The 24166-nt window shown below is 39.4% G+C and overlaps 3 protein-coding genes across 7 annotated transcripts in view; 1 reads left to right on the forward strand and 2 right to left on the reverse strand.

Annotated features, from left to right (window-relative positions):
* Positions 1–21013, reverse strand: SEC23A (SEC23 homolog A, COPII component). Of its 4 annotated transcripts, none has more exons than XM_032445174.2 (20): positions 20906–21013; positions 18705–18946; positions 18018–18075; positions 17663–17749; positions 17034–17270; positions 16864–16943; positions 16319–16463; positions 15817–15975; positions 14885–15000; positions 14060–14183; positions 13220–13300; positions 11823–11912; positions 10453–10559; positions 8732–8885; positions 8460–8537; positions 7770–7931; positions 6692–6778; positions 5644–5799; positions 4961–5026; positions 1–1400 (listed from the first exon to the last, which is right to left on the reverse strand). In XM_032445174.2, exons 2-20 carry the CDS (start codon positions 18923–18925, stop codon positions 1311–1313), a joined length of 2298 nt encoding a protein of 765 aa, XP_032301065.1. In that variant the 5' UTR covers positions 18926–18946; positions 20906–21013; the 3' UTR covers positions 1–1310. The 4 variants fall into 4 exon arrangements, with proteins under 4 accessions (XP_032301065.1, XP_085405285.1, XP_015720546.1 ...); XM_085549159.1 differs by having other exon boundaries at positions 20894–21013; XM_015865060.3 differs by lacking the exon at positions 20906–21013 and adding an exon at positions 20611–20721.
* Positions 20774–23133, reverse strand: LOC146760761 (uncharacterized). Its single transcript, XM_085549823.1, has 4 exons — positions 23023–23133; positions 21914–22062; positions 21545–21695; positions 20774–21065 (listed from the first exon to the last, which is right to left on the reverse strand). The coding sequence occupies exons 2-4, from the start codon at positions 21948–21950 to the stop codon at positions 20774–20776; spliced, it is 480 nt and encodes a 159-aa protein (XP_085405949.1). The 5' UTR covers positions 21951–22062; positions 23023–23133.
* The window catches only part of GEMIN2 (gem nuclear organelle associated protein 2), a 5557-nt gene continuing 4129 nt past the window's right edge, over positions 22739–24166 (forward strand). Inside the window, exons 1-3 of one of the 2 annotated variants that reach the window (XM_085549187.1) lie at positions 22739–22908; positions 23171–23255; positions 24022–24122. Coding sequence is in view for 1 of the 2 variants with exons in the window: in XM_015865080.2 (XP_015720566.2) it covers positions 22787–22908; positions 23171–23255; positions 24033–24122 (297 nt within the window). In the remaining variant the exon portion in view is untranslated. The remainder of the gene's footprint in view (positions 22909–23170; positions 23256–24021; positions 24123–24166) is intronic. The other variant, XM_015865080.2, reaches the window with a different exon arrangement.

Here is a 24166-nt window from a genome sequence, read left to right on the forward strand (position 1 = left end):
AAAAGTGAAAGAAAACATTTTATTTGTACTGAGGCAAAAGAAGCTCATCTCATTTAGATAAAAGGAGAGCAAATGTTTTCAGAACTTACAAAAATAAAAAGACTTCATGCTTACCACAGCACTACATGATTGAATTTCCTATGTCAAAACTCTCACCCCCCAGACTTGGCACCATTTTTCTTGCCCAGTACAATATTTCATGTCTCCGTTTCTCAGAATGTCGTATTAGCTATGTAAACATCTGTTGTATGTGTAAACTTCAAAAAGTTGAAGGGAAAACCTACTAATTTATTTCCCAAGCCACCCAAAAATTAAGTGTTAACTAAATATCAAATTAATTACAGCATATTATCTCTAACACTGTTTCAACAAGAACTACAGCCTGCTGAATTCCTAACTGAAAGGGTACAGAAAAAGCTGAAGTGCAGTGTCACACATTAGTGTTAATAACATTATAAGGCAATAATAAGAAAAGTAGTATACTTCTATTTTTCAAAGCATAGAGAGCCAAGACAAAAATCAAGGCTGCGCTCTGCCAGTTCATTTCTGTAGTGTAGGATTTCTTCTCAGCTCAAGCTTTTCACTTTGTGCAATACCAAGTTTACCTATTTATTATTCTACTTTTTCCAATCCAAATTCTTTATATGAATAGGAAGAAAACCTCTGTTCCCAAAGAATCAGCTCAAGTAAATGCAAACAGGAACTCTCTTAAGTTAAATACTTCTAAAAAAAACAAGAATAATAACCAACACGTGAAGAATAAGATCACTGAAGAAAAGTTCCACAACCGAAGTCAAAAGATTGAGATAATAGTACTTTTGTAACCTTTTTGTTGCTTCTTTGTTCGTTTTATGCTCGATTTCAATAAGTAGAAATAGTCGTAAGGCAGTCTGGAAAGCACGACGTCTGGAAAGCACGACATCACCAAAGATTTCCTTTATTGTTCAGTGTGGCTTTGTAGTGCACAGCATAATCAACCTCAACCACTCAAGAAGGAAAGAGAAAACGTTTCAAAGTTGTTGAAAACAATCTGAAGGTAACTATAGTATCGCAGTAATCAAAATAACTGTTCTCTTTCCTCTAATTATAACTTAATTTTATCTACTACTTGTCATTTGTACAAATTGCAGTTCACATTAAAACATTTGCTGATAACAAAAGCTTTTCTTTGGAAACAACACTGCTTTACACCTAGTCAGGCAGCTTGTGCATATCAGAGCATTCTGCCCAGAGAGACACAGAAAAAGGCAAAGGAGGAAAAGCTGAAATATGGCTACAGCTTATCTGCGCCTATAACTCACTACAGAATCTCAGGCAGCACTAGAGACAGCAAGTTTCTTCAGATGATCCATAAATACTTGCAAGCTGACATCATCAGTAAGAATGGGTGCTCCAGATTCCTATAAAAGAAAACAGAGACAATAGATGAGTAATTGTGCAGAAAAAGCATTTTAAGGTACATATGTTCCATCAACAAACACCTCTCTCAACTGAAGTTTGGAATGACCTTATAAGCATATCAATGCTGACATCCTCTGACCAAAAAAATAAAACAACCAACCAAACCAGCAGTTTACATAAATTCAGGCACAAATCACAGCCAGGACAGAAGGAAACAGCCTCAAGTTGCTGCAAGGGATGCTTAGCTTAAATGTCAGGAAGACTTTCTTCATGGGAAGGATGGTTAGGCACAGTAACAGATGGGTGGAGCAGCTGTCCCTGGATGTTTTTAGTAGATGTGTGGACACACTGCTTATGGACAAAGTTTTGTAATGGATTTGGTTGTGTGGTAGTGTCAGGAAATGGCTGGACTTGATATTAAGGGGTTTTTTTCCAACCTAAATATGATTCTACTTTATGATTCTACAACCACCCACTTTCCTGCATTAATGCATGAGTTGCAGTGCAGCAACTGATATCTACATCAAATGTAAAAAACTCAGTGTTATTCACAGATGCCAAACTCTAATTTTCAAACTTTTAAAAGCAAAAACTTCCACATCACGATTTCAGTACCATTCCTATCTCAGTGGAGCAAAGGTGATGAGCAGAAATGTGCAAGCACCACAAAAGGTAAATCAGCATTAGTCACTGCTGAAGCTCAGACGCATCAAAATGGAGAAAGGAAGGAAAAAAGCCACTGAGAATCTGATCTGATACTAAGCAAGGGTCAATTAGCTTTTCCAAAGTGAGCAGGACATACAGCTCTGTGCCACTCAAGAAAGCCACTGAAATATCAGAAGTTAGTGCTATTTGATTACAAGTGATGAAATCTATGTTGGAGGTATGTTTGTAATTTCCTTTTTGGCTCCAGAATTCCAAAATGCTCAAGATGTTCATGTTTTTATTATCTACAAGCAAGCTTCCACTCTAAAGAAAAAGCAGAGTTGTCAGCTCAGCAAATGTTGCATCATAACTCTCTTTAAATTATCTGAAACAAGTTTTAATTACTTCCGATTGATTTAAAAAAAAAAAAAAAAAAAAGAAGAAAAGAAAGAAAGAAAGAAAAACCTTGAAACTTTTTCAAGGTATTAAGCACCCACAACTCCAAATGGAATCAGAACTATCTGAACTTTTAGTAAATCTTTCAAAACCAAGACAGAAAAGTCCTAATGAGGGTGCTTAGACCTGGTGCTCCTTACTTAGTGGCCAAAACCACTCCTCAGCTAATGACCAAGGCACAAATCCAGGAGTAGTAAAGACTTTTTACATTACATTACACTTGATACACCACACAGCAGCTGTCAGGGAAGACTCACTAAATTGTCTATTAACTTCTGGAGCCGGGGTAAGAATAAAGATATTATTCCTCCATACTTGTCAAAAGCTAAGCTATTCTTGTTTAAGGAACCAAAAGGGCTAAGTAGTTTAGTTCTGTTGCAGAATATGATTTGCCACCTTGTGTCTTATGTATGGAACAGAATGCATCGTTCTCCAAAAGAAAGAAAGGAATGGAGCTGTTAGAAATCTAAGAGGAGTTTCCCCACAGTAACTGCTGATGGTAATCCATGACAGTCAAAACTAAAGCACTTCTCCTTCAGCTTAACAAAATACAATGAAAAACAGCGAGGGCTCGCTGCACAACATACAAGTCTGAAAAGCAGATGAAAATTACCTTTGATTTTGCACAAATCATCTTAAATTTTGTTTTCTGTTCATTCATAATGTTCAGCTAAGGAATATGGTGAGGACTTAAATGTAATTAACTGTGATTTAATGACAGCAAACTGGGCGCCTGATAAGATTTGTGCTACTGATGTCTTCCGCATCAAATTGCAAATTCCCCACAGTTACCAGCAAGATTATTAAGAAGAAAAAAAAAGAGATGAAAATAAAGGCATCCTTAAGTAAATGTCACATCCAATATAATCTGAAAACCTGAACTGCATCTTAAAAGAGTAATCAATATGCACTTTCAGAGCCAATAGAATCGAGCTGTATGAGATTAGTTTACCATTACCTTCTGAAAACATTTTACATACCAAATAAGGTACTTATCTGCTGAAGTTGTACAAAAATCTTTACTTACAATGTTAAAAACAAAGTAGTCAATTGATCACCTCCTGCAACATGGTCTCAGTGGTGTGTGGGTGCCCTCTTCAGGTCTATGTGGACTAACAACTTTTTTCTGCAGACTCAGTTTTGCACAAAATAAACAAATTGACACTAAACAGCTCAAGAAGCTCAAGACAAAAATAAGCAAAACCAGCTGAGTTCAGTATTTCCCTTCAGCATTTCTAGTTTCATAATTTTTACTCTATCCAGCTTTCATCACACAAAAAAAACTCCAAAAAATTACAGAACAAGCAGGATATAATGTAGAGTACATACATTACAATGATACTGGGGAGATTAGCACATTATTTTTTTCTACGTTACCCTAAACTAATTATTTCCAACATTACAAGGGAAAGCTGCATTTTCTAATATCTATCAAAAAGTGTCACTGGGACTTCTTCAGCATCAACAGTTTTCTTAGAGATCAGTTCAGTTCAGTAATTGTATTTGCATTTATATTTGAAACACTTCATTTGCTTACTAACTAAATAGTAAGAAAGCTGTTGTCCTGCACCACGAGAAATATCAAAACTCCAAAAAGTTTCCAGGTAACACAGACATAAGGACCATTCAAACCACACAGTTCATGAGGAACTTCATGGAACTTTGAGGAAAACTTCCAAAGTTGAAGGCAAGAGAAACAGTTTTAAATGGTGCCCTTTCTGACTCAGTACAAGCTCTTGAAGCATTTTCACCCTGGATCTCAGTGCTCTATCCCGCCAGAATCTTCCTTGGAACCAGTAGCACATCTCCATGAAAACATACCCTGATAAAACTTATCTGACAAAAAACACCGCCACAAAATTGCTACACAGCTCACTCATCCATGACTTGAAAACCAAACACTTTGTACCAAAATACAAATACAGTTAATATGAAGATCTGTCTGATGCCATCACATTTACATGAGAAAATTACACTGCACCAGTATTCAGCCACTGTATTGTTTTACTTCCCGATATAAAAGCTGAATTTGGATGATGTGACTGGGTTACTACAAAATAAGCTGCTACAGAATGCTTCATTTTTGAGATAATATATTACTTCCTTCACAGAAAAAAAAAATATATATATGAAAAGCCCAATCAAACGGTTCACCAAAATTCTAGGAAATATCAGTACCTTTTGGCTCTTCCTTAAAAATAATTTCAAAATTAATTGAGCTGTAAAAAAGACCTTTAGTCTCCACGTGTGTTAAGTGCTCTCACTCCAAGGAATCCAAATAAAGCTAGGAAAGATGGCTAGACATTAAAGAATCCTAACAAAAGCTTAAAATAGAGTAGAGTAAAATTAAAAGTAGATTGTTTTTGTCTAAAAGAATGAATCTTACACCATCTCTGAAATAGGAGAAAAAAAGCCATAAAATTATATTTTCAAGCTTAATTATCAAATTCATACTTACCTGTCCCCATGCATACATGTTGTTGTGAGTCTGAGAGGGATTTACTTTTGAAAGCAGGAAACGAGCCTTTAAAAAACAAAGCACATGCAACAAATTAATCTTCTCAGGCAGAATTTTCTTATTCTCAAAAAAGAAAACCCATGCATGAAATATACCGGTTCTACAGCCTGTGGATAAAAACAGGCACAGATGCCTAGTCAGAATAATGAATAGCTTCCCAACAAAAGCCACTCAATGGATTCCATAGCTATAATATAGAATTGCTAACAGATTAATAAAGAAGCAGGAAGCAATTTTTCCTTTTTAAACACTTGCAAAGAAACTGCGAACATCTATAAGGTATTAATTAAAAGTTTAAAAAACAAACCAAACACTCACATAGAATATTTTTCATATTGGTCCAAAGACTCTGACAATCACTATCTTTCTGTCCTATACATCTCAAGGCAATTGAGACTTTAAGCCAGTATGGTTAAAAACAAAAACAAAATAAATAGGTTTCACAAATTAGGCTAAAAGGTATCACTAAATATCTGTCTCTGCAGAAGTTTTAAAATTCCAGATATTTACTAACTATTTACATATGTTGTAGTACAAAAAAAAGCATATTTATTATATAAAAAGATCTCAAGACATTAGAACACATTACTTCCTAGATGATAAAAACATGCACTTGGCTATACCTGGCTTCCTCCATGCTCTGTATCAATGTATCTGGGCATTGGAAATCTTGAATGAAGGATTTCCTGGGCATCATCTATGGGAGCTTGAAGCAAGTGATGGAAGTTTTCATATTCCGGCATATCTTGGTAACCTGATTTACGCCATTGAGCTATGGTCTGCCAACAGGAAGAAGTTTAGAAACAATTTATCAATCTTTCTTAAAGGAAAATGTGCCATTTAAGTTAATGTTTTAAAAGCACACTGCAGACATGCCTCTACATCTGGCCCAGCACACTACTCCTCTGGACCCTTGCCTGGAAACTTGACTTTCTGGCCCAAACTAAGTCCAACTTGTCTGACAATCTGGAATGTTGGCTGAATGCAGCTGCTGTCTGCAGAATGCTCTGCTTGCCTTGATCAGGTTCTCCATGAGGTCTCTGCCTGATTTATAATCGTGATCTGCTCCATTACCCTTCCCTCAGGGAATAGACCACCCCATTTACTTCAAGACAATGTCTTACAAAAATGCAGATTCTAATTTCTGGTTCTAATTTTTAAAAACTGTTAAGGATTCAGAACAGCATTTCAAACTGTTAAGGATTCAGAACAGCATTTCCCAAGCCCTCAGGTGGAAAAAACAGCAAAAAGCGACAGCTTGGCTCCTCTAGGGCAGGAGAGCAGTAGCAAGTCACAAGCATTTGCATGAGAATACAAGGGAATGTCCATCTACTCAACTGCCAGGAGCAGTTTCATTCCTCTAGGGCAATGCAGACGAAGGATGATTTTAAAATACTGTATTATGGCTCCTTAACCCCAGAAAACTCAGAGCTCAAAAATAAATGAGTGAAGGAATAGGAAGAAATTTGTCCGAAGAAATAGGACTGGACCAAAACAGCAAGTAAGGCCAGTTGCCCGTGTATAGCCAAGCTAGACTATCAGACTACAGATACGAACAAGGAGTCTGGTACTGGCCATGCAGATGACATGCAGATGAACTGGGCCTTGACTTTCACAGTGTAGAACTCCTACAGAAAAAGGAATATTTAAGTAACAAATTACTCATCTTACCTCTCCATGGTATATAAGAATCTGGAAAAAGGTGTCCATTAGAAGAATGCGATCTGGTAAAATGCTGCTGCTATCCAGAAGAACAGGCTAAGATTTAAAAACAAATAAAAAGTTTCCAACTAATGTAGAATTGAGCAGCCACAGGCATTACAAGCTCTTTGAGTAAGTCACTGTATCTTCAGAACTTCCTCCATATCTTATTAAAGCTGCTATTTTTTGTTTTCATGATATACAATCTCATTGTAAAATTATCCATCTTTATTCTGAATACATAACTTCATGAAAGTAATAAAAATAGAATTCATAAGCTGTTTCAAAATTACACAGTTTTCTAGTCCTTTATGTACCTCCAGCTTTCCCCATACAATGCCATTAACTTTTGCGATATTTCAGTGTATAAAGATTCAGTGGTTATTCAATTAAGGGATTTGGAGGCTGGGTTGGGTTGGTTTTGGTGATTTTTGGTCTTGTTCTTGCAGTTATTACTAACGTAGATATCTTCCAACACTGTAGTTAGTAAATACTGATGATTTATGAAATCTAATTTAACACTTAAAGTTTTAACTCACTTTCTTAAGAGCAGTGTTGCTTTGTTAATATCATATGTTTTCATTGAATCAGCACCATCTGACTTAATTGGATCAGTCATATTAGAGACAGCAAAAAATATTACTTCAAGGAGGAAAAAAAAAAGCTATTTTTTATTCTACACTGAAGCGTCAGGTCACACTTTGATCAACTGGGACCATGTTTCCATTTTGCATCACCCACACGGGAGAATGATCTCACACTGCTGAGCAGCTCCTCACAAACCACCTCATTACCTCGAATTAAATTCCACAGTTAGAAGTCTTTATCCTCACAATGTAGCATCAAAAAATCCTAACAAAAGTTCCAGCTGCCAAGATACCTGCCTACTAAGTTTACTTTCACTGTCACAGTTTCCTTGCTCTTTCTTTCCTGACTACTTTTGTTGCCTCCCATCTAACTCATCTTTTGTATGTTTTACAGAAGATCGTTTTTTTATTTTAGGTTTATACAGCATATGCCATTACAAGGTCTGAAGTTCTATACTGACCTCTGGAGGTCCATTGAAGGAGTAAGCATAGAGAATGGGCTGAACCATGATAAGTGACTGTGTTAGATCCTGACGCATAAAATGGTGACGGTAGTACGAGCTCTCATCCGGACTGTTGTTAAAAACTTGCAAGAAAGGAGATCTTCTCAAGTGAAACATGAACTGCAAAACAAAAATCATTTATTTGAACTTCCTTAAAATAGAGTCATACAAAGTGAGAAAAGTTTTCAGGAAAACAAGATACAAGAAACCGATGCCAAAGCAAATCTGAGTAACAAGTCTCAGAATCACAAAAACACAGAATGGTAAAGATTGGAATGGACCTCAGCCTGCCAGCGAATAAGCTAGGAGTGCTCAAGAAGCCGGGAGAGGTGTACATCCAGATCACGAGATCCAAAGAGACCATTCATACCATATGGCATCCATGCACAACAGTAACACTGCAGGCAGCTGGCCAGGAGGCTGCTGTTGCTCAGGGAATGGCTGGGTGCTACTGGTAAGCAGCTATGTTTTTCCTCTTTGACTGCAGTTGGTATTGTTTCCTTTCTTTTTTCTTCCTTTTTTTTTTAAATAGCCTTCATCTCAAACCAGAAGTTCTCACTTATGCCTCTCAGCCTTCATCCAGCTATCTACCAGTGTTACAACACAAAAGGTCTTTTCACTCTAATACAAACAAACCTTCCTACTTACCTGTGGGTAAAGTGAAAAGGTTTCTGAAAATCTGAAAGAGCTGGGATCATCCTTGTGATATTCTCCAAATTTCTGACACTGGAGTGAAAGAAAATTATATTTAAGTTCAGAAACATAACAGCTTCATCATGCCATTACTGAATACTGCATTCTGCATGCCCACTTGTGGAAATACTTCCCCTCTCATCCCACTTTTAAGAAACAAGCACTGAATACTGGTGAATGATATTGCCTGGAGACAAGAAAACAACTCTTAATTTAGGTCTTCTTACCAATCGTATAAGTTGTCTGTCCAGCCACCTAAGTACGTCAGGCCCCTCTTCTGTCTCTGCCCTATACACTGCCAATCTAGCCATGAGAATTGCTGCAGCTTCCTGGTCGAAAGATGCTGCAATGTTTTGAATCTGTGTCTGTGCATCTGCCCAGCTGCAAAAGAAAAATACACATATTTGCATCACAAAGAAAGGATCCCAACTTCTAAATACACATCTTCAAAATAAAAGCAAAGAGAACAGCCTTAACAGTTTAACAGACAATCTCATTCTGAAATTACACCCAAAAACTATGGCATTAGGTGGCCTTTGTCATTCCCTAAGCCTCATCACCTCCTCAGTTTAGGCCACAGAATTTCATTCAATGTTCCCCCTTTATCTAAAATCACTTGGATGCAAAAGCATCTTTAGAGCACTACCAAAACATCATTATACAGCCACAGCAACCTCCTGGAGAGGAAAGAGCCCACAGAATATAGCAGAGGCAACTATCTCAAAGTTGTCTTCACCATTTGTGGCACTCAATAGCCCAAAACAGTGGATTGGTTATAAACATCTGAAGACTGAAAGGCAAATATGTATTTTCTTCTTCAAATACAATATGTATTTGTATTGTCACAGGAGGAAAGAAGGAAAGGAAGGGAAGGAAGGAAGGAGGGAAGGAAGGAGGGAAGGAGGGAAGGAAGGAGGGAAGGAGGGAAGGAAGGAGGGAAGGAGGGAAGGAGGGAGGGAAGGAGGGAAGGAGGGAGGGAAGGAGGGAAGGAGGGAGGGAAGGAGGGAAGGAGGGAGGGAAGGAGGGAAGGAGGGAGGGAAGGAGGGAAGGAGGGAGGGAAGGAAGGAAGGAAGGAAGGAAGGAAGGAAGGAGGGAAGGAGGGAAGGAGGGAAGGAGGGAAGGAGGGAAGGAGGGAAGGAGGGAAGGAGGGAAGGAGGGAAGGAGGGAAGGAGGGAAGGAGGGAAGGAGGGAAGGAGGGAAGGAGGGAAGGAGGGAAGGAGGGAAGGAGGGAAGGAGGGAAGGAGGGAAGGAGGGAAGGAGGGAAGGAGGGAAGGAGGGAAGGAGGGAAGGAGGGAAGGAGGGAAGGAGGGAAGGAGGGAAGGAGGGAAGGAGGGAAGGAGGGAAGGAAGGAAGGAAGGAAGGAAGGAAGGAAGGAAGGAAGGAAGGAAGGAAGGAAGGAAGGAAGGAAGGAAGGAAGGAAGGAAGGAAGGAAGGAAGGAAGGAAGGAAGGAAGGAAGGAAGGAAGGAAGGAAGGAAGGAAGGAAGGAAGGAAGGAAGGAAGGAAGGAAGGAAGGAAGGAAGGAAGGAAGGAAGGAAGGAAGGAAGGAAGGAAGGAAGGAAGGAAGGAAGGAAGGAAGGAAGGAAGGAAGGAAGGAAGGAAGGAAGGAAGGAAGGAAGGAAGGAAGGAAGGAAGGAAGGAAGGAAGGAAGGAAGGAAGGAAGGAAGGAAGGAAGGAAGGAAGGAAGGAAGGAAGGAAGGAAGGAAGGAAGGAAGGAAGGAAGGAAGGAAGGAAGGAAGGAAGGAAGGAAGGAAGGAAGGAAGGAAGGAAGGAAGGAAGGAAGGAAGGAAGGAAGGAAGGAAGGAAGGAAGGAAGGAAGGAAGGAAGGAAGGAAGGAAGGAAGGAAGGAAGGAAGGAAGGAAGGAAGAAGAAAGAAAGAAAGAAAGAAAGAAAGAAAGAAAGAAAGAAAGAAAGAAAGAAAGAAAGAAAGAAAGAAAGAAAGCTACATACTTCCTGGCAACTGTGGTCACTCTGATACGTCTCTGTCCACTGGAATGCTGGTACTGAGTCACAAACTGGATGGCACCACGTCCTCCTTGAGGAATTGGAGCATTGTGCTAAACATGGGAGGAAAAAGATAAAAATGATACATGAAGGAGGCTGCCAAGTTCGTGCAGCGTAATATGAAAATTAACAAGCAAACGGATAGAGTATGATAAAAATTTTAATAAAAGCCATCTGAAATTCTATAAATACATTAACTGACACTTTTACCATACCTATTATTTTTACTAAACACAGCTAATAAGCCTGCAGACTGTTCAGGCATAAAAGGAGCACACTAAATACTTTTAAAGATTCTCTCTCCTTCCACACACCCTCACAAACAACAATATTTTCAAGAGGATGGTGTTAGAATCTAATGAAATCAACAATTATATCTGAACACCCCAGAATCACAGGACAGGAAAACTGATATCATTATAAAAAGTCAACAAATTAATCCCATAAAGTAAAACTGAAACATATAGGTGGGAATTTAGGCATGAAATTTCAGAACACTGATCAGTAGAAGTACAGATTTCTGGTATTGTCAACAAGGTAAGTAATTTCAAAAGGACACTCAACATTAACTGTACCACTATCAGACCAGTTTGAGAGCCAGTAATAAAATATTATTAAAATAGATATATAAAAAGCAAATAAAAATGGTTACGGTAAGCTGTGGTTTTAAAACCTACACCTCTGCAATAAAGAATACAATATGTCATATTAAGTACATAGAATACATAGCTCACTGCTTTCCTGAGCAGCAAACACCTGAAGGAAGGGAAAGTGCTCAAAGAGAACAGCACATTTGCTTGCCATGTTTTTAGGTTCTTCCTTAAAACCTCCTTGTGGGAGAGAGGAGAACAGACTACATGCCCCTAACTTGTTTCCATTAAGCCAACCTTTACTTACTATACTTACAAACTGAGCACCAAAACCAAAATTAAGAGGTAACATTATGGAGTAATTATCTTGTAACTAAAACAGAAATACTGAAAAGTACTTTTAAATAAATAGATTATAGGATCTTCAAATATAATTCTGCTGCAATATATCACTATGTAATGTTCTGAAAATAAATACACGGACTTAAATAATGAACCTTAACCAAAACTGCTAAAGCACTCTGAATCTCACTCATTAACCAAGAAGAAGATTAATTCATCATAAATCTGCTAATGTCCATCTCCTTAACTTCAACGTTACAGAATAGTAACATCATTCATATACCTACTACTGTGCTTGATAGAGATAAAAAGACCAAAAGCAAAAAGATTGCTTCAGCAATTGATCAGATCAAATCAATAAACAAGCAGACAAACATGTACTACCTGGTTGACTACTTCAAAGTAGAGTGCAAGTGTTGTAGTAGGATTAAGTCCACAAATCTTCCACTGACAGGTACCCCCGGTTCCAATCTCCTGCAAGCAGATTCACATAACAACTTTACAAAACAGAATTATTAGTACATTTGCAACATAGCAGCTATTACAATGTGTCACAATTATTCTGTCACAAGTTTTCTCCCTGCTAACTCTGCCATCATCTCAGACGAATATAGCACCACTTGCAAGACAACTACAGTGTTCAATGCAGGAATCAGTCACCACTGTACTTGTATCCCAAGCATTACAGCTACTTAAAGTGAGTTGCATATACCTACATTTAGTTCACACATTTTATCTCAAAAATTTTAATTCAGATAATCTCAACAAAGAAGGTTTTTGGAATATAAATTAATTACGATATAAATGCAGGGCAACAGACATGAATGAGCTATTAAGTTTTCTATGGTCCCCTATGATTTAATTACACAGCTTAAAAAGGGAGCTGTACATTTAATTGCTTCTGGAGAACATTATAAACTGTGCTTTAATTTACTCAATCACTCAATGATGACGCTGTGCCAGAACACCAAGAGGAAAAAAAAAAATCTGTGTACTGAGATTTTTAATTCACAAAGATGCCACAGGAAAAAAAAACATGTTTGTGAAAAATGCTTCAGAGCACGCCATTTGTAAGCACCTGTACACTGTAAAGTGCTCTGCAATGAAGAGCCTATTAGGAACAAAACCAGAAAATTCTGACATTTAAGACATCACTTACCTGTATTAGCTGTTTTTATTAGTAATAAAAGATAAAATTAAACTCTAATAACTATAATAATGTTTGATAAGCAAATAACTTAAGTGTGTTATAAATTTAAGGGGGTTACTTCAGAAGCTTTTAACAGCTGGATACTCAAAACAGTTATTAAATGTATATTTGGTAAAGTAGCTAATGGGAATACTAATGGGAAGAGTGATGTTCCCAAATTTGTCTCTTCCTGTTCTCTCAGTCTTTCATAAGAAAATATTTTCACGGCTCCCTTTTTGGATAAAAGGGTATAGATTTGGTTTTAACATTAAAGCATATACTCATCTTTTATTTGATTTCTGTCACAGCGACATATAGCTCCACCATAGTAATTTTAAAGCAACCACCGAGTGAACAACTACAACCAAGCAATAACGAACCTGCAAAATCTGATACAACTCAAATCTAATCTAGCAGTGAACATGAGCTTATCCAAAGAACAGCCCTCAAGTGTATTTAATTTAAAATTGTGAAAACTGAACACAATTTACAGGAAAGTTTCATCCATTCTCTCTCTCTTCAGATCCAAAAATCCTAAATCCCACTTTTCTATAATGGGACATTACCTTCATTTTCAGCAAATTTTACTTACATTTTCTGAGACACAGGGCCCTTTTGAGTTTAGAGATACGCAGGGTCCAATAGCTCCAGAAATCTTTACTTCTCTTGAAGTCTTCATATTTAAAAGAAAAACACACATTATTATGCCACACTAAAAACTCAGCCCTACTTTATCGCTAATAATTTAAAATTTAAAGCATATCAATCTCTTCAAAACGTTAGGAAAGGTTATACATATATATTATATTACACATATAATAACGCTTGTTACACTTAGACAATCGTTTCACGTAGTCATATTCTACACCAAATTAGGTATATTTGCTTTAATAATAAGTACGTCAGAAATAACAGTATGAACATAAATCAAAACAGAGGAAAAGTCCAATTGTTCATAAATCTGAGAATCTTGAAAACATATTGCATCAAGTCTATTCCCCAGCAAAATCGTCATAATATTCAAAACATGAGATTAAAACTGAAGATTTGTAGGGCAAGTCTGTATGTATCTTACAGTGAATTCACTCTCTGTATCTTCTAAACATATCTAAAAGGAAAATCCAGTCATTTACAGTCTTCAGTGTAATTGTACTGTTTTAAGTGATCTGTGCATTCCTCTATAGCTGAGCCTGTCTTACTGCATCTTCCAGGATCTCCTAACAAAATTCACAGCAACATTTGTATGAAAAAGGAAGATCCTGTTATTTGTCCTGGAAGTAAAAATTTAAACAGGATTTTGCTGAACAAGCAAAAAGCCACATATTCTTCTACAAGACAATGTCATAATACCTCCCAAGAAAGATAACTGAAGGCTATACCTGAACCTAGAACACATCCAGCTCTAAGCTTCTCAAAAGAAGCTTTTTCTTACCTTTATTTCCAGTGTGCCACCAAATCCCATTTTAAATTGTCCTTGCATATCTTTTGTGAATACTCTCTGAAAGGTCTGTTTGAATAAAGATGTATTGAAAGAATCTCCCATTACCATGTAGCCACTAGACACAAAAAAGAAGAACAATCTGAAGTTAAAATAGATGATACATTATGCAATAATTTAGCACATGGGAATGAAAAAGTTTGCTTTTATTAAAGATAAAAATGGAAGACTGTTTATAGTGAGACACATTTTTGTCTTCTTGTCCATTATTAGATTAGCATTACGCTGAAATACTAGGGATGAATTTTTTAAGTGAAGTTTTGCCCAACCAGCATTTTAAGGTAATTGTGATTATAGTATATACCAAAATTTTTCACGGGGAAAACACTATGCCAGGCTGTAAATCTGCTTAACAGGAAGGGTGAGGGTGTCATTAACAATGAAACAAAATAGAGGAGTGATTTGTAAGAAAGATTAGAATTTGTTTTGATCAGATTAAAACAAACTGATGCCAAGACACACTGGAGGAATACAAGAGCACGTATGAAATGTTGAACTGGCTGGATGGAGCAAAAATCAGGAGCAACAAGGTTTGTGAAGTACACAAGCTGATAATCACCTGAGACAACAGCTGAACCTATGAACAACAGTATCTAGAAGAGCATAAACAAGACAGAAGGAATGGTACTGACTTATGTTCCACTCTGAGCAGAGAGAAGACAGGTCTTTAGAAGTATATAAGCTCAAAGCATATATATATATGTATATATATACATACACACACACACACACATCTCTTAAAACTGAATGGGCACATACCCAGTGTAGTTGGGACAGCACTTCATCTCCAGAAGACCAGTTTGATCCAATGCACATGCATATATGTCAACAACGTGACCATTTGCTGCAGCACGATTAGCCAGGGCTTCAAAATGCTAAATGAGAGATGAAAATACTATTTATAGAAATTTATGGCATGAACTGTCAACTTCACATTAAATCCTTGACTCCCAAAATTATTTTAAAACAGCATCAGATTTTATTCATATTGTATCATCTAATAAAAGATAGAAGAATATTTTCTCCTGATGTTAATTTTGAACTGGAATTTTCCACATCTGTGTTTCATTTTAAGACCAGCTGAGAACTCAGCACACACCAGACGGGCCAGTAGTTGCTGTTTCAACTAGAAAATGACCTTGATTTTTTCTTTTCCAACTGCACATTAAGGAGTAGATCCAACTCACAGAATTTAATTTACTTCTCTAATCTCAAGAGTCTACAATGACAGATGCCTGTGACTGAGCTAATAATTTATCTCCCATTATAATCAGTCAAGATGGATTCAAAAGGTTCTGGATGCAGTTCACCTGCACAAGTGTGCATTTAGAATGAAATGAACTGTGCCTAAACACTACCGACTAATCCTCCAACTAAAGAAACAGTCTTAAGCAGCTTTTGTAGCAGTAGAAAGCCTTACTCCAGATAGACCATTTAGTAACATGATGTGCTCCAAGTTAAATCAAGGAAACACTCTGAAGAATTTTAATGAGAGCTGGACAAACTCCTAAGTCAATATGCTGAAATTTCTGGAAAAATTCATGAGGATATACAGTTATTCAGAGGTAGTTACATAAAAACACATAATTCCTACCTCTCTATACGTTTACAACCTCTGCTAACAGTATTTTACACTATCAACCACTGTAAATATTTAATTACGGGTAACTACCTAAAATATCATCTCTTACCTTAGTTCCCTTTTTAACATATTTAGCATTGTCTTTCTCAATGTCATGCCACGATCTTATAGGTAACTTCAGCTCATCCCCTACAACCATCCCAGGTCCTTGTGTAGCTGGTCCGCCAATGAACATCATTATACGTGCACCAGTATTAGGAAAAGTGCACTGCAGGAAACACAAAACAAATGAGACAACCACTTATTGCTACTTATTTTTTTGCTACTGACGGAAGAACGTAGGCATTTTTCATGCTGATAAGATTTTAACAATCATTTTAACATTAACTGTACTTTTTCAAATTCCTTGCTAATTCAAACTCTCAGACTTTTCTCACTGAAATGCATATTTAAACACATAGCCACTCTATGTGTGCATAGCATGATATTAATCAGAACTGTCATACAGTGCTAATATGCATCCATTAAAATTTTTACATATTGGTTATGTGGGCTTTTCTACAACAACAATCTATTTACATAAGTAGCACAAGTGCAGTTAAAGCTCTTACCTCAAGAAGTCCTACAGCTATAGAGAGAGCCACTCCAGAGGAACGTAAGGGCCTCTTCCCTTGTGGAACTGGCCACGGGTCTCGCTGCAGTTCACCCAAAAGATCAGTAAGATTCATATCAATCTTCTGCACTGGTTGTAAAAATCTGGAAACAAATAGATGGAATTCATTTCAATTATAATTTTTCAATACAAATTATATTAGCTGCTAATACGTGTCTTTTTTGTTGAGCAACATTAGACACCATTCTAGATTCAGAGCAATGCTTCTGCCTCACCAAGACAACGCAGTTCAACAGTACAGTATAGGCAGCATATCAGCTTCAGAAGTTCAGCAAAGAGCTTGTAAAATAAAAGTGTGCTGACTCTGAAGTGCAGCCACTATCCAGAAAGAAGCATATCTAGTCAAAAGAACATAGCAGATAACCACCATCTATGAATCTCAAAAAGAAACAAGTGTCACTTCTTCAGTGTAAAAAAAGAACATAAGTTTTCCAGTAAATGGGTACAGCCAAGATGAGTTTTTAAATGTTTTAAGCACGTTACCTGTTAGAAGGTGGTGGCTGCTGCACTTGAGGACCCCGACCGACTTGTGAAACAGCTACTTTTGTAAGTCCTAGCATTTCCTGTAGTCAAACGCACGAGATTTCAGTACAGCATTTGTTTACAAAGTATTTTCATCACCTTCGTTACTTTTTTCTGTGTTTGTGTCTTACCTGCAGTTGCTTTGCAGACAGGTCCTTTGTTCCTCGGAATACATAGCTTTTGGAAATGCCTTCACAGCCAAGCTCATGAACCTGCACCATTCGTCCAAAGGTAATGAGACCTACTAATGCAGTTGGTGGTAGGAGACTAAGCGACATTTGCATCGATTCCTTCAGAGCTTGCAAGTCTTCATCTTCCATGCACGTGTCCACGACATAAAGGAATATCAAGGGCATCTGAGGACCACGCTTTAAGAAATACAAACATCAACACATGAGAAATAAATCTTATAATCCTTACAGGATCAAAAATGAACAAATTAAATATGTTCCGGGTAAGTTTTGATATTTTAATTATTCAATTATTCACTTACAAACTTAAATCCAAATAACTAATGAGATTTAAATCAACCATTTGATTCAAAATCATTAGAGCAAGCAGCAGCAGTAAAGAAGGTGTTGTTAATCATGCTTGTGTTCTCACAAAAAAGTTATGTTTTCCATTTCCAACTGATAATAAACCACCAATCTACTAACATGCACATATGGACACAGTCATTAAAATGCACTGATTAACTAAAATTAATTATTTTTGTACATTGTTAGCTTATAGATAACATTAAATATCTTAATGATTTTACCTGCACTACATATTCAATGCTTGAGAACTGAGGCAGAAGCTCAGCTGGCTGATTCATTTCAGATATGCCAGCATACGTAGGAGGAAACTGCAAATAAAAACATAAAGACTTAGTACAAACAAAAGATTACAACCTCATCAAAACCAAAAACAAATGTATGGACTACTTCTTTTTCTGCAGCAGATGTTCACTATTGCTATCATGAAAAAAAATCTCAGTGCAATCTCTGAAGATACAATTATGTTCTTGCTGTCAATTTCAGCTCACAACTACGATTTGATAAATGAGAATTTTTCATTTTCTACAAAGTTGTGGTTTGGGTTTTTTAAGTTGTACTGAAAGCTTTGTTTCTTACCTGATTTCTTTGATAACAGAAGTTACAAGCCCAAAGCTTTGCTCGATAATCCACCTGGCTATAAAAATACAATAAGAAAAGTTTACATTGTATGAAAAAAAATGTTTTCCTCCAGTGACTCCAGAATATGTTTCTTCTAATTTTTCAAAACCGCATGAAGTTAAATATTTCTACAGGATATGTTACACCGTGTCTAGGCTCCCACTATCATCCAGTACCTCTCACATGCTTATCAAATTCTACCTTGGAAACTGTTCAGCTTTTTGTGTTTGGAATGATGTATGAAGTGCTTCTGCTGCTTCCAACCTTCTACAATCATAGTAATCGTTTATCTTACTTGGAAATTAAACTATATCAGGGCCCAAAAGTTACAAACAAGTAGCATAACTTTTTACCTTGAGTTTATTTTCTACAGGTGAAATACTAACTCACAAGATGTGCAATTCCAAGGAAAATAACAGGCCTGAAGTACACTGAAAAAAAACTAGCTGAACAAAAGTCATTTTTAATCATGTCTGTTACACCTTCAAAGCTTATACATACAGATTTTCTTATCTAAAAGTTTGAGCTGTACACTCACAGCTATCTAAACACACTGCACCTTTTGCATGCTTAATCAGCACTATTCTAGGTATTGGTTTGTAAGAAAAAATATTGATATAATAAAAATGAATACATTAGATTTACCATAAGGGATTCAGAACAGCTCGACATGTGGTCCTACTGCACAGAACTGGTTCATACTGAATAGGAGGCAAGTCGGGCCGTTCTTTCAGTGGTGTGAAGAGGGCAGCCACTGGGACAACCATTCTTGTGGCCTCAAGACGACTTGAAGGCCAAACATTCCAGCTGAATCTAACTCCATCTCTGTCCTCGTTCTGCTGGATAAATTCCAGGAAGGTTGTCATGATCAACTCCTCTGGGTTTCACTGAAATAAAATATAATCATTAGTAGAAAGTGGAAATACAAGCATCATAAAACACAGATCTTTGGTTTACATGACAGTTAAAAACTTATACAGTTTTCTAGACTGTAGTTTAACTCCTAAGAAGATGGGGAGAAAATTGCAACAGAGGCCACTTTAGCCATTTCATATGAACCAGCTACAAAGTCCACAAGCTCCACATCCACACACTGCAATGTCAATTCCTACTTTCTGCATTGGAGTTCAAAGTCTTTCCTGCGTGTTAACCCAGACACATTTGAAATAGCTTGACATGGACATTATTTTTACTTATCACTTATTGCTCCACAGAGGGCAATGTACAAACATCAATGTGCTGTGACCTACAAAATACATGCATGTATAGCAAAGATTTATTGGGTTTAGTGATTTAAATGCTGTTCCTTTCCAGTAGATAACTCCTATTCAAAAGACAGAATCTGCTAAAAATCAAAAGGGTTATTAATAACAGACGGAACAACAAGGAGCTGCAACAAGGAAGGATCAGGAAGGTGTTAGAAAAAGGTTCTTCACCAAAGGGTGCTGGGCACGGACACACTCCTCAGGGCAGTGGGAACAGCCCCAACTGACAGAGCTCAAGGGACATTTGGACACTGCTCTCACAGGGCAGGAGCTCTGTAACATTAGACAAGAAGAGCAAATGCTCCAGATCTACAGGCCAGACACTGAAAGCACCATCCGCCTGAGAGCCACAAAATACACACTGCCAACCTCAGCAAACCACAAAGAAGTGATTTCAGAACAGCTGAACAGCAACAGCTCCGAGCTGGGGGTAGCACTGTGTTGTGCTGCAGGACAATCAGAAGAGGCTAACAGTACTTTCTGGCTTGTCTCCTCCCACTGCTGGGGCTGAGCTTTCATCCCATCCCTGCACCGTGGCAATTTCATGCTGTAGCACATTCAAATAAACCACACCTGAACTGCATAAAGAATCACAAGCTGACTGTAAAGGTGTCACACTGACAATCAATAGTATTAATGCAATAAGATAATATTCACTAAGCTTTGGAAACACACACACACACAAAAGCCATGACCCTATTGCTACAGTTATTAACATATCAGGTACAAATCTGCTGCAGCTACAGGAGGTCTATATAATGAGAATGCCACAGGACACAAGCTGTCAAACCGATAAAGAATCCAAGTTTCACTTATTTATGCGTACATGGCCACCCTTCAAACCAGCCTTCCCAGTTTTGTCAGGGAGTGTTTAAAAGAAGCCACCTGGGTATACAAGAACACACCTAAGTATAAAAATAAATAAACGAGTATGCAAACAAACCCCCACACACCAGGGCCTCATTAACACAGCGCTCGCACAGCTCCGAGCGTACCGCAGGGTCCCGCTGTACCCTCCCCCGCCCCAACGGGGCCGAGCCGCCCCTTAGAGCGGAGCGGTGGCGGAGCCAAGGCCGTGGAGCTCCGAGTGGGAGATGGGCGCTTCCCGGCGGGCCGTGGGGAGCGCTGACAAGTCGCTCTCGGCCCTGGGGAGTCCTCCGGCTCTCCTCCGCCGAGAGTGCCTGAAGGGAGGCAGGCAGCCCCCGCCCGCCCTCCCTTGGCTGAGCGCCTGCAGCCCCGCACGGAGAACCCCGCGATCGCACCGCCGCTCCCCCGGCTCCGCTCACCCCGCGTCCCGGCCGCCGCCCGCCTCGCTCTGTCTCTCCCCGCGCCGCACGCAGCCGCCCCAGCGCTGCCGACGCAGCCAACATGGCTGATGGGAGAGTCCCCGCCACGTCAAGGGGCACAGAGCGGCGGGCCGGGGCTGGGGGCGGGCTGAGCGCCGCCGCTTCACGCCTCTCCCCGCTGCGACCGGGCCGGAACGCGCCGCGCTCGGGCCGACCGTCCCTTTAGCAGCGGGCAGCGATGGACCCGGCGTGAGACGGCCCGTGCAGCCGCTCTCTGCCTTACCGGCCGACTTACCGTCCGCAGGGGCTCGCGTTTGCTCGTCCGCTTTTTCCCTTTCGACTTTGAGCTTTCCTCTATAAAGCTCGATCTTCCTCCAGCAGTGGTTGGGAAATGACGGACTGCAGCCACTAGAGGGAGCTTCGCCTCCTGGTGTTTACGTGTTTTCTCAGGCTTCCTGGAGGGGGGGTAGGGGGAAAAATAGGTTAATATAATATTTGTGGTGACTTTCAGGTTGTGACAACACTTTATCTCACATTTAGAAATACTTAAAGGTATAACGCATATGTATTTAATATCATCAGAGAAAGTTTTATGTAGCCCTGAATGTACAATCCAGTTTTTGTCTTTGTTGTTGTTGCTTTTCTGGGTTCTGTACCATCTCCAGTATTGTTTGCCGGCTCTCTTTAGTCTACAAACATGAGCAGCCAAACAAAAGCACATCTGGAAGGGAGGGTTTTAATACTCACTGCCCTTGATTCCCAATGCCAGCTGTGGGAGTATCCAGCTGGATGTATGGTATTTCTCATGAGTTGTTAGCACAGTTAAATGTCATTACATAAGAACCAAGAGAAGCAAAGAGAGGCAATAACAGCAACACTGTCGACGTGTCAGATGTTCTTAGGCAGCAGTGCATGGCCGCAGGTAGCAGCTCACCTTTTATGTGGAAAATAATGGCTACGCAGCTGAGAAACAGCTATGATACTCTGCTCCAGGTGCTTATTCCTCTTCTTCCACTGAATTCCATTGACCAGCTGTTGCATCGACATCGCTGCTAAAATCCGTGACAATCTTGTTGTTAGATTGCCTGCAATCATTTTGCAAAGTTACTTGGATTAAATGGTATCAATCAGAAGTTCCAGCAAAAAATATGTACAGAAAATATATTAAAAAACAAACCAAACCCAAACATTTGTATTTCTGGCATCTCTTTCCGTTCAAAGACCTTGACTCCGTGACAGATAGAAAAATATAACTTCAGAATATGACCAAAGCTTTAGAAGAGGACTCCTCAGTTCTACTCACCATTGTTTTTGCTTGGACTGTTGGTCAGCGGGGCCATTGCTGTGGCTTTGGGCTCGCTGGACTTATGTCCAGCAATGACTGCAGCTGTTGCACTCAAGCAGGATGTGAGATCCGGGCTCCCTGTTACACGTAAGTGGATTTAGAAACACCTTAAAGCAAACAAAAGGTCAGCGGAGAGGAGGAGTTAGGGCTGATGTTTGTTTGGAACTGCTAACCTACAGTCTTATGGGAAAATAAAGGACAAAACCGAGGTCAATGTAAGAGGCTGTTCTGCTGTATGGGCTGCATTTAGCACACTGATGACATGCTGTACTAAGAAACAACAATATACAGGAGTTTAATAAGGGACAATTTACACTATTTCAATAATTACAGCATCGTCCCTCTGTGTTTTACCTGAGAAGTAACGCACCTCAGTGCTACTGCTGCTTTGATTTGGGATAAACCCATCCAGAAACAAAATGAAACCTCAGCCAAACGCTTCCAGGACTACACCTGGATTTACAGCAGTGACCTTTTAGGCAATTAATTTGCACTGTAGGTCTCAAGACGTGACAAGGAAGGGATAAGAATTACTACTGCCCTTCCACGGGCGGAATAGACAGTATGGGTGAGTTGTGAAGAGCTACTTGCGAAAGCTAAGGTAGGTAATGACGCGGGGCCTAAATGTGGTTATCAGAGGTGCCGTCCAGCTCAGTAACGGGGTTATCGCTGTGGCCGGTTCCCCGGCAGAACAGCCCAGCGCACAGCCCCGCAATGCCCGCAACGCCCGGACACGGCGGCGGCGCTCCGCCTGCGCGAGGAACGTCTCTCGCGAGAGCAGCCGGGCCGGCGGCCGGCGGGGAGAGGCGGGTCGGCCGTGTCGGCGGGGCGATGGAGGCGGCCGTGGAGGAGCTGATGCCGCGGCTGCTGCCCGTGGAGGACTGCGACCTGCCCGACGACTTCGACCCCAGCGTGCCGCCCCGCACGCCGCAGGAGTACCTGAGGCGCGTCCAGTGAGTGGCGGGACGGGGGTTGGCGGCGGGCCGGTCGGGCCTCACTTCAAGGCAGTTTAGGAGCATGCAAACATAAGTGCAGTTGTTTATAAAGAGTTAATTCTTAAGTCAGACCTTCTGTAACAATTGCCCGTGGAGTCAGTTGTTTTTTGCATAAGTGAAGATTTCTGCAGGTGCCGTATTTCAGAGGCATTCGGCCAATAATCGCCCATTGCAATACAGTATTGTATATATATTGTATATATTTGGTTTTATTTTGTAGGATCGAAGCAGCGCGATGCCCAGATGTGGTAGTGGCACAAATAGACCCCAAGAAACTGAGAAAGAAGCAGACAGTAAATATTGCAGTAAGTTTGGGCTGCTCTATTCCTTTTGCTATAAGAAACAAGCAGCAGGAAAGATAGGGAGGTCATAAGCATAACTGAAACAGCAGCTTTGCTGGATCTTAAAGCTCCTAATGAAATAAATAAAACTTCAGGGTTCAAAGAAATACCTGTTGGGTTTCTGGGCAATAAGGAGTCTGTGTAGCTGATCAGTGTAAATCAGCCATAGCCCTACTAACTGACACACAGCAGACTTCTTTTTGCCTGAAGGAATCAAATGCTGAGCTAAATTCTACAAGTCTATCATAAAGCATGTGTGAGCTTTAGAAGAAAGCAATATCTGTATCTAGATTCAAAGACCCTGAAGATCATATATAGATGTATGTAAGGCAGTAAGAGCAGTAAGTACAGCTAACGTAAGATGAAATGTTAGCACCATTTCTTCACTTGTTGATGGAGTTTCTTATTGGGATTTCCCCTCTGTTAATAAAAAGGAGCAATCTCCTTTTTATTCACAGGGAAGTTAAGGCAGAATAGGTGCTAAAAACATGACCTTAAATGATTCTTTCAACAGCACATTCTGTGTGTTTAATTTTCCTTCTTTGCATACATGCACCATCAAGCAGGATGAATTTTGTCCAGCTTTTAAATCAGTTGTCAGGAAATTGCCTTTCTTAAAGCGAGTACTTGTGTATTTATCTGCCGGCAGTCTGTCATGGTTATTTACTACTTCTCTTGTTCTTTAAGGATTATTTTTATAAAGCTTTTTATACATTATAATTATTGCCAGTGTTTCCTTAGATTTCTGGCTGTCAGCCTGCTCCGGAAGGATACTCTCCAACACTCAAATGGCAGCAGCAGCAAGTGGCCAATTTCTCATCTGTTCGTCAGGTAGAAAATTCTGTGTGTGATGGAGACTGGAGGGATGCTTTAAA

Source organism: Coturnix japonica, chromosome 5 (genome assembly GCF_054131305.1).
Source record: "Coturnix japonica strain WE chromosome 5, WE-NBRP24, whole genome shotgun sequence".
In the NCBI taxonomy this organism is placed as follows: Eukaryota; Metazoa; Chordata; class Aves; order Galliformes; family Phasianidae; genus Coturnix; species Coturnix japonica.

Excerpts from the sequence above, each read along its gene's own strand:
- SEC23A (XM_032445174.2), bottom strand. The coding sequence starts at position 18,925 with ATGACAACCTTCCTGGAATTTATCCAGCAGAACGAGGACAGAGATGGA. Across the intron at positions 18,076-18,704 it reads GCTGTTCTGAATCCCTTATG|CCAGGTGGATTATCGAGCAA; the intron begins GTAAATCTAATG and ends GTATTTTTATAG. Across the intron at positions 6,779-7,769 it reads CCTTCAATGGACCTCCAGAG|CCTGTTCTTCTGGATAGCAG; the intron begins GTCAGTATAGAA and ends TTTAAATCTTAG.
- LOC146760761 (XM_085549823.1), bottom strand. The coding sequence starts at position 21,950 with ATGGCCCCGCTGACCAACAGTCCAAGCAAAAACAATG. Across the intron at positions 21,696-21,913 it reads CAGTCCAAGCAAAAACAATG|GCAATCTAACAACAAGATTG; the intron begins GTGAGTAGAACT and ends AAATGATTGCAG. Across the intron at positions 21,066-21,544 it reads CATTATTTTCCACATAAAAG|GAAGCCTGAGAAAACACGTA; the intron begins GTGAGCTGCTAC and ends CCCCCCCTCCAG.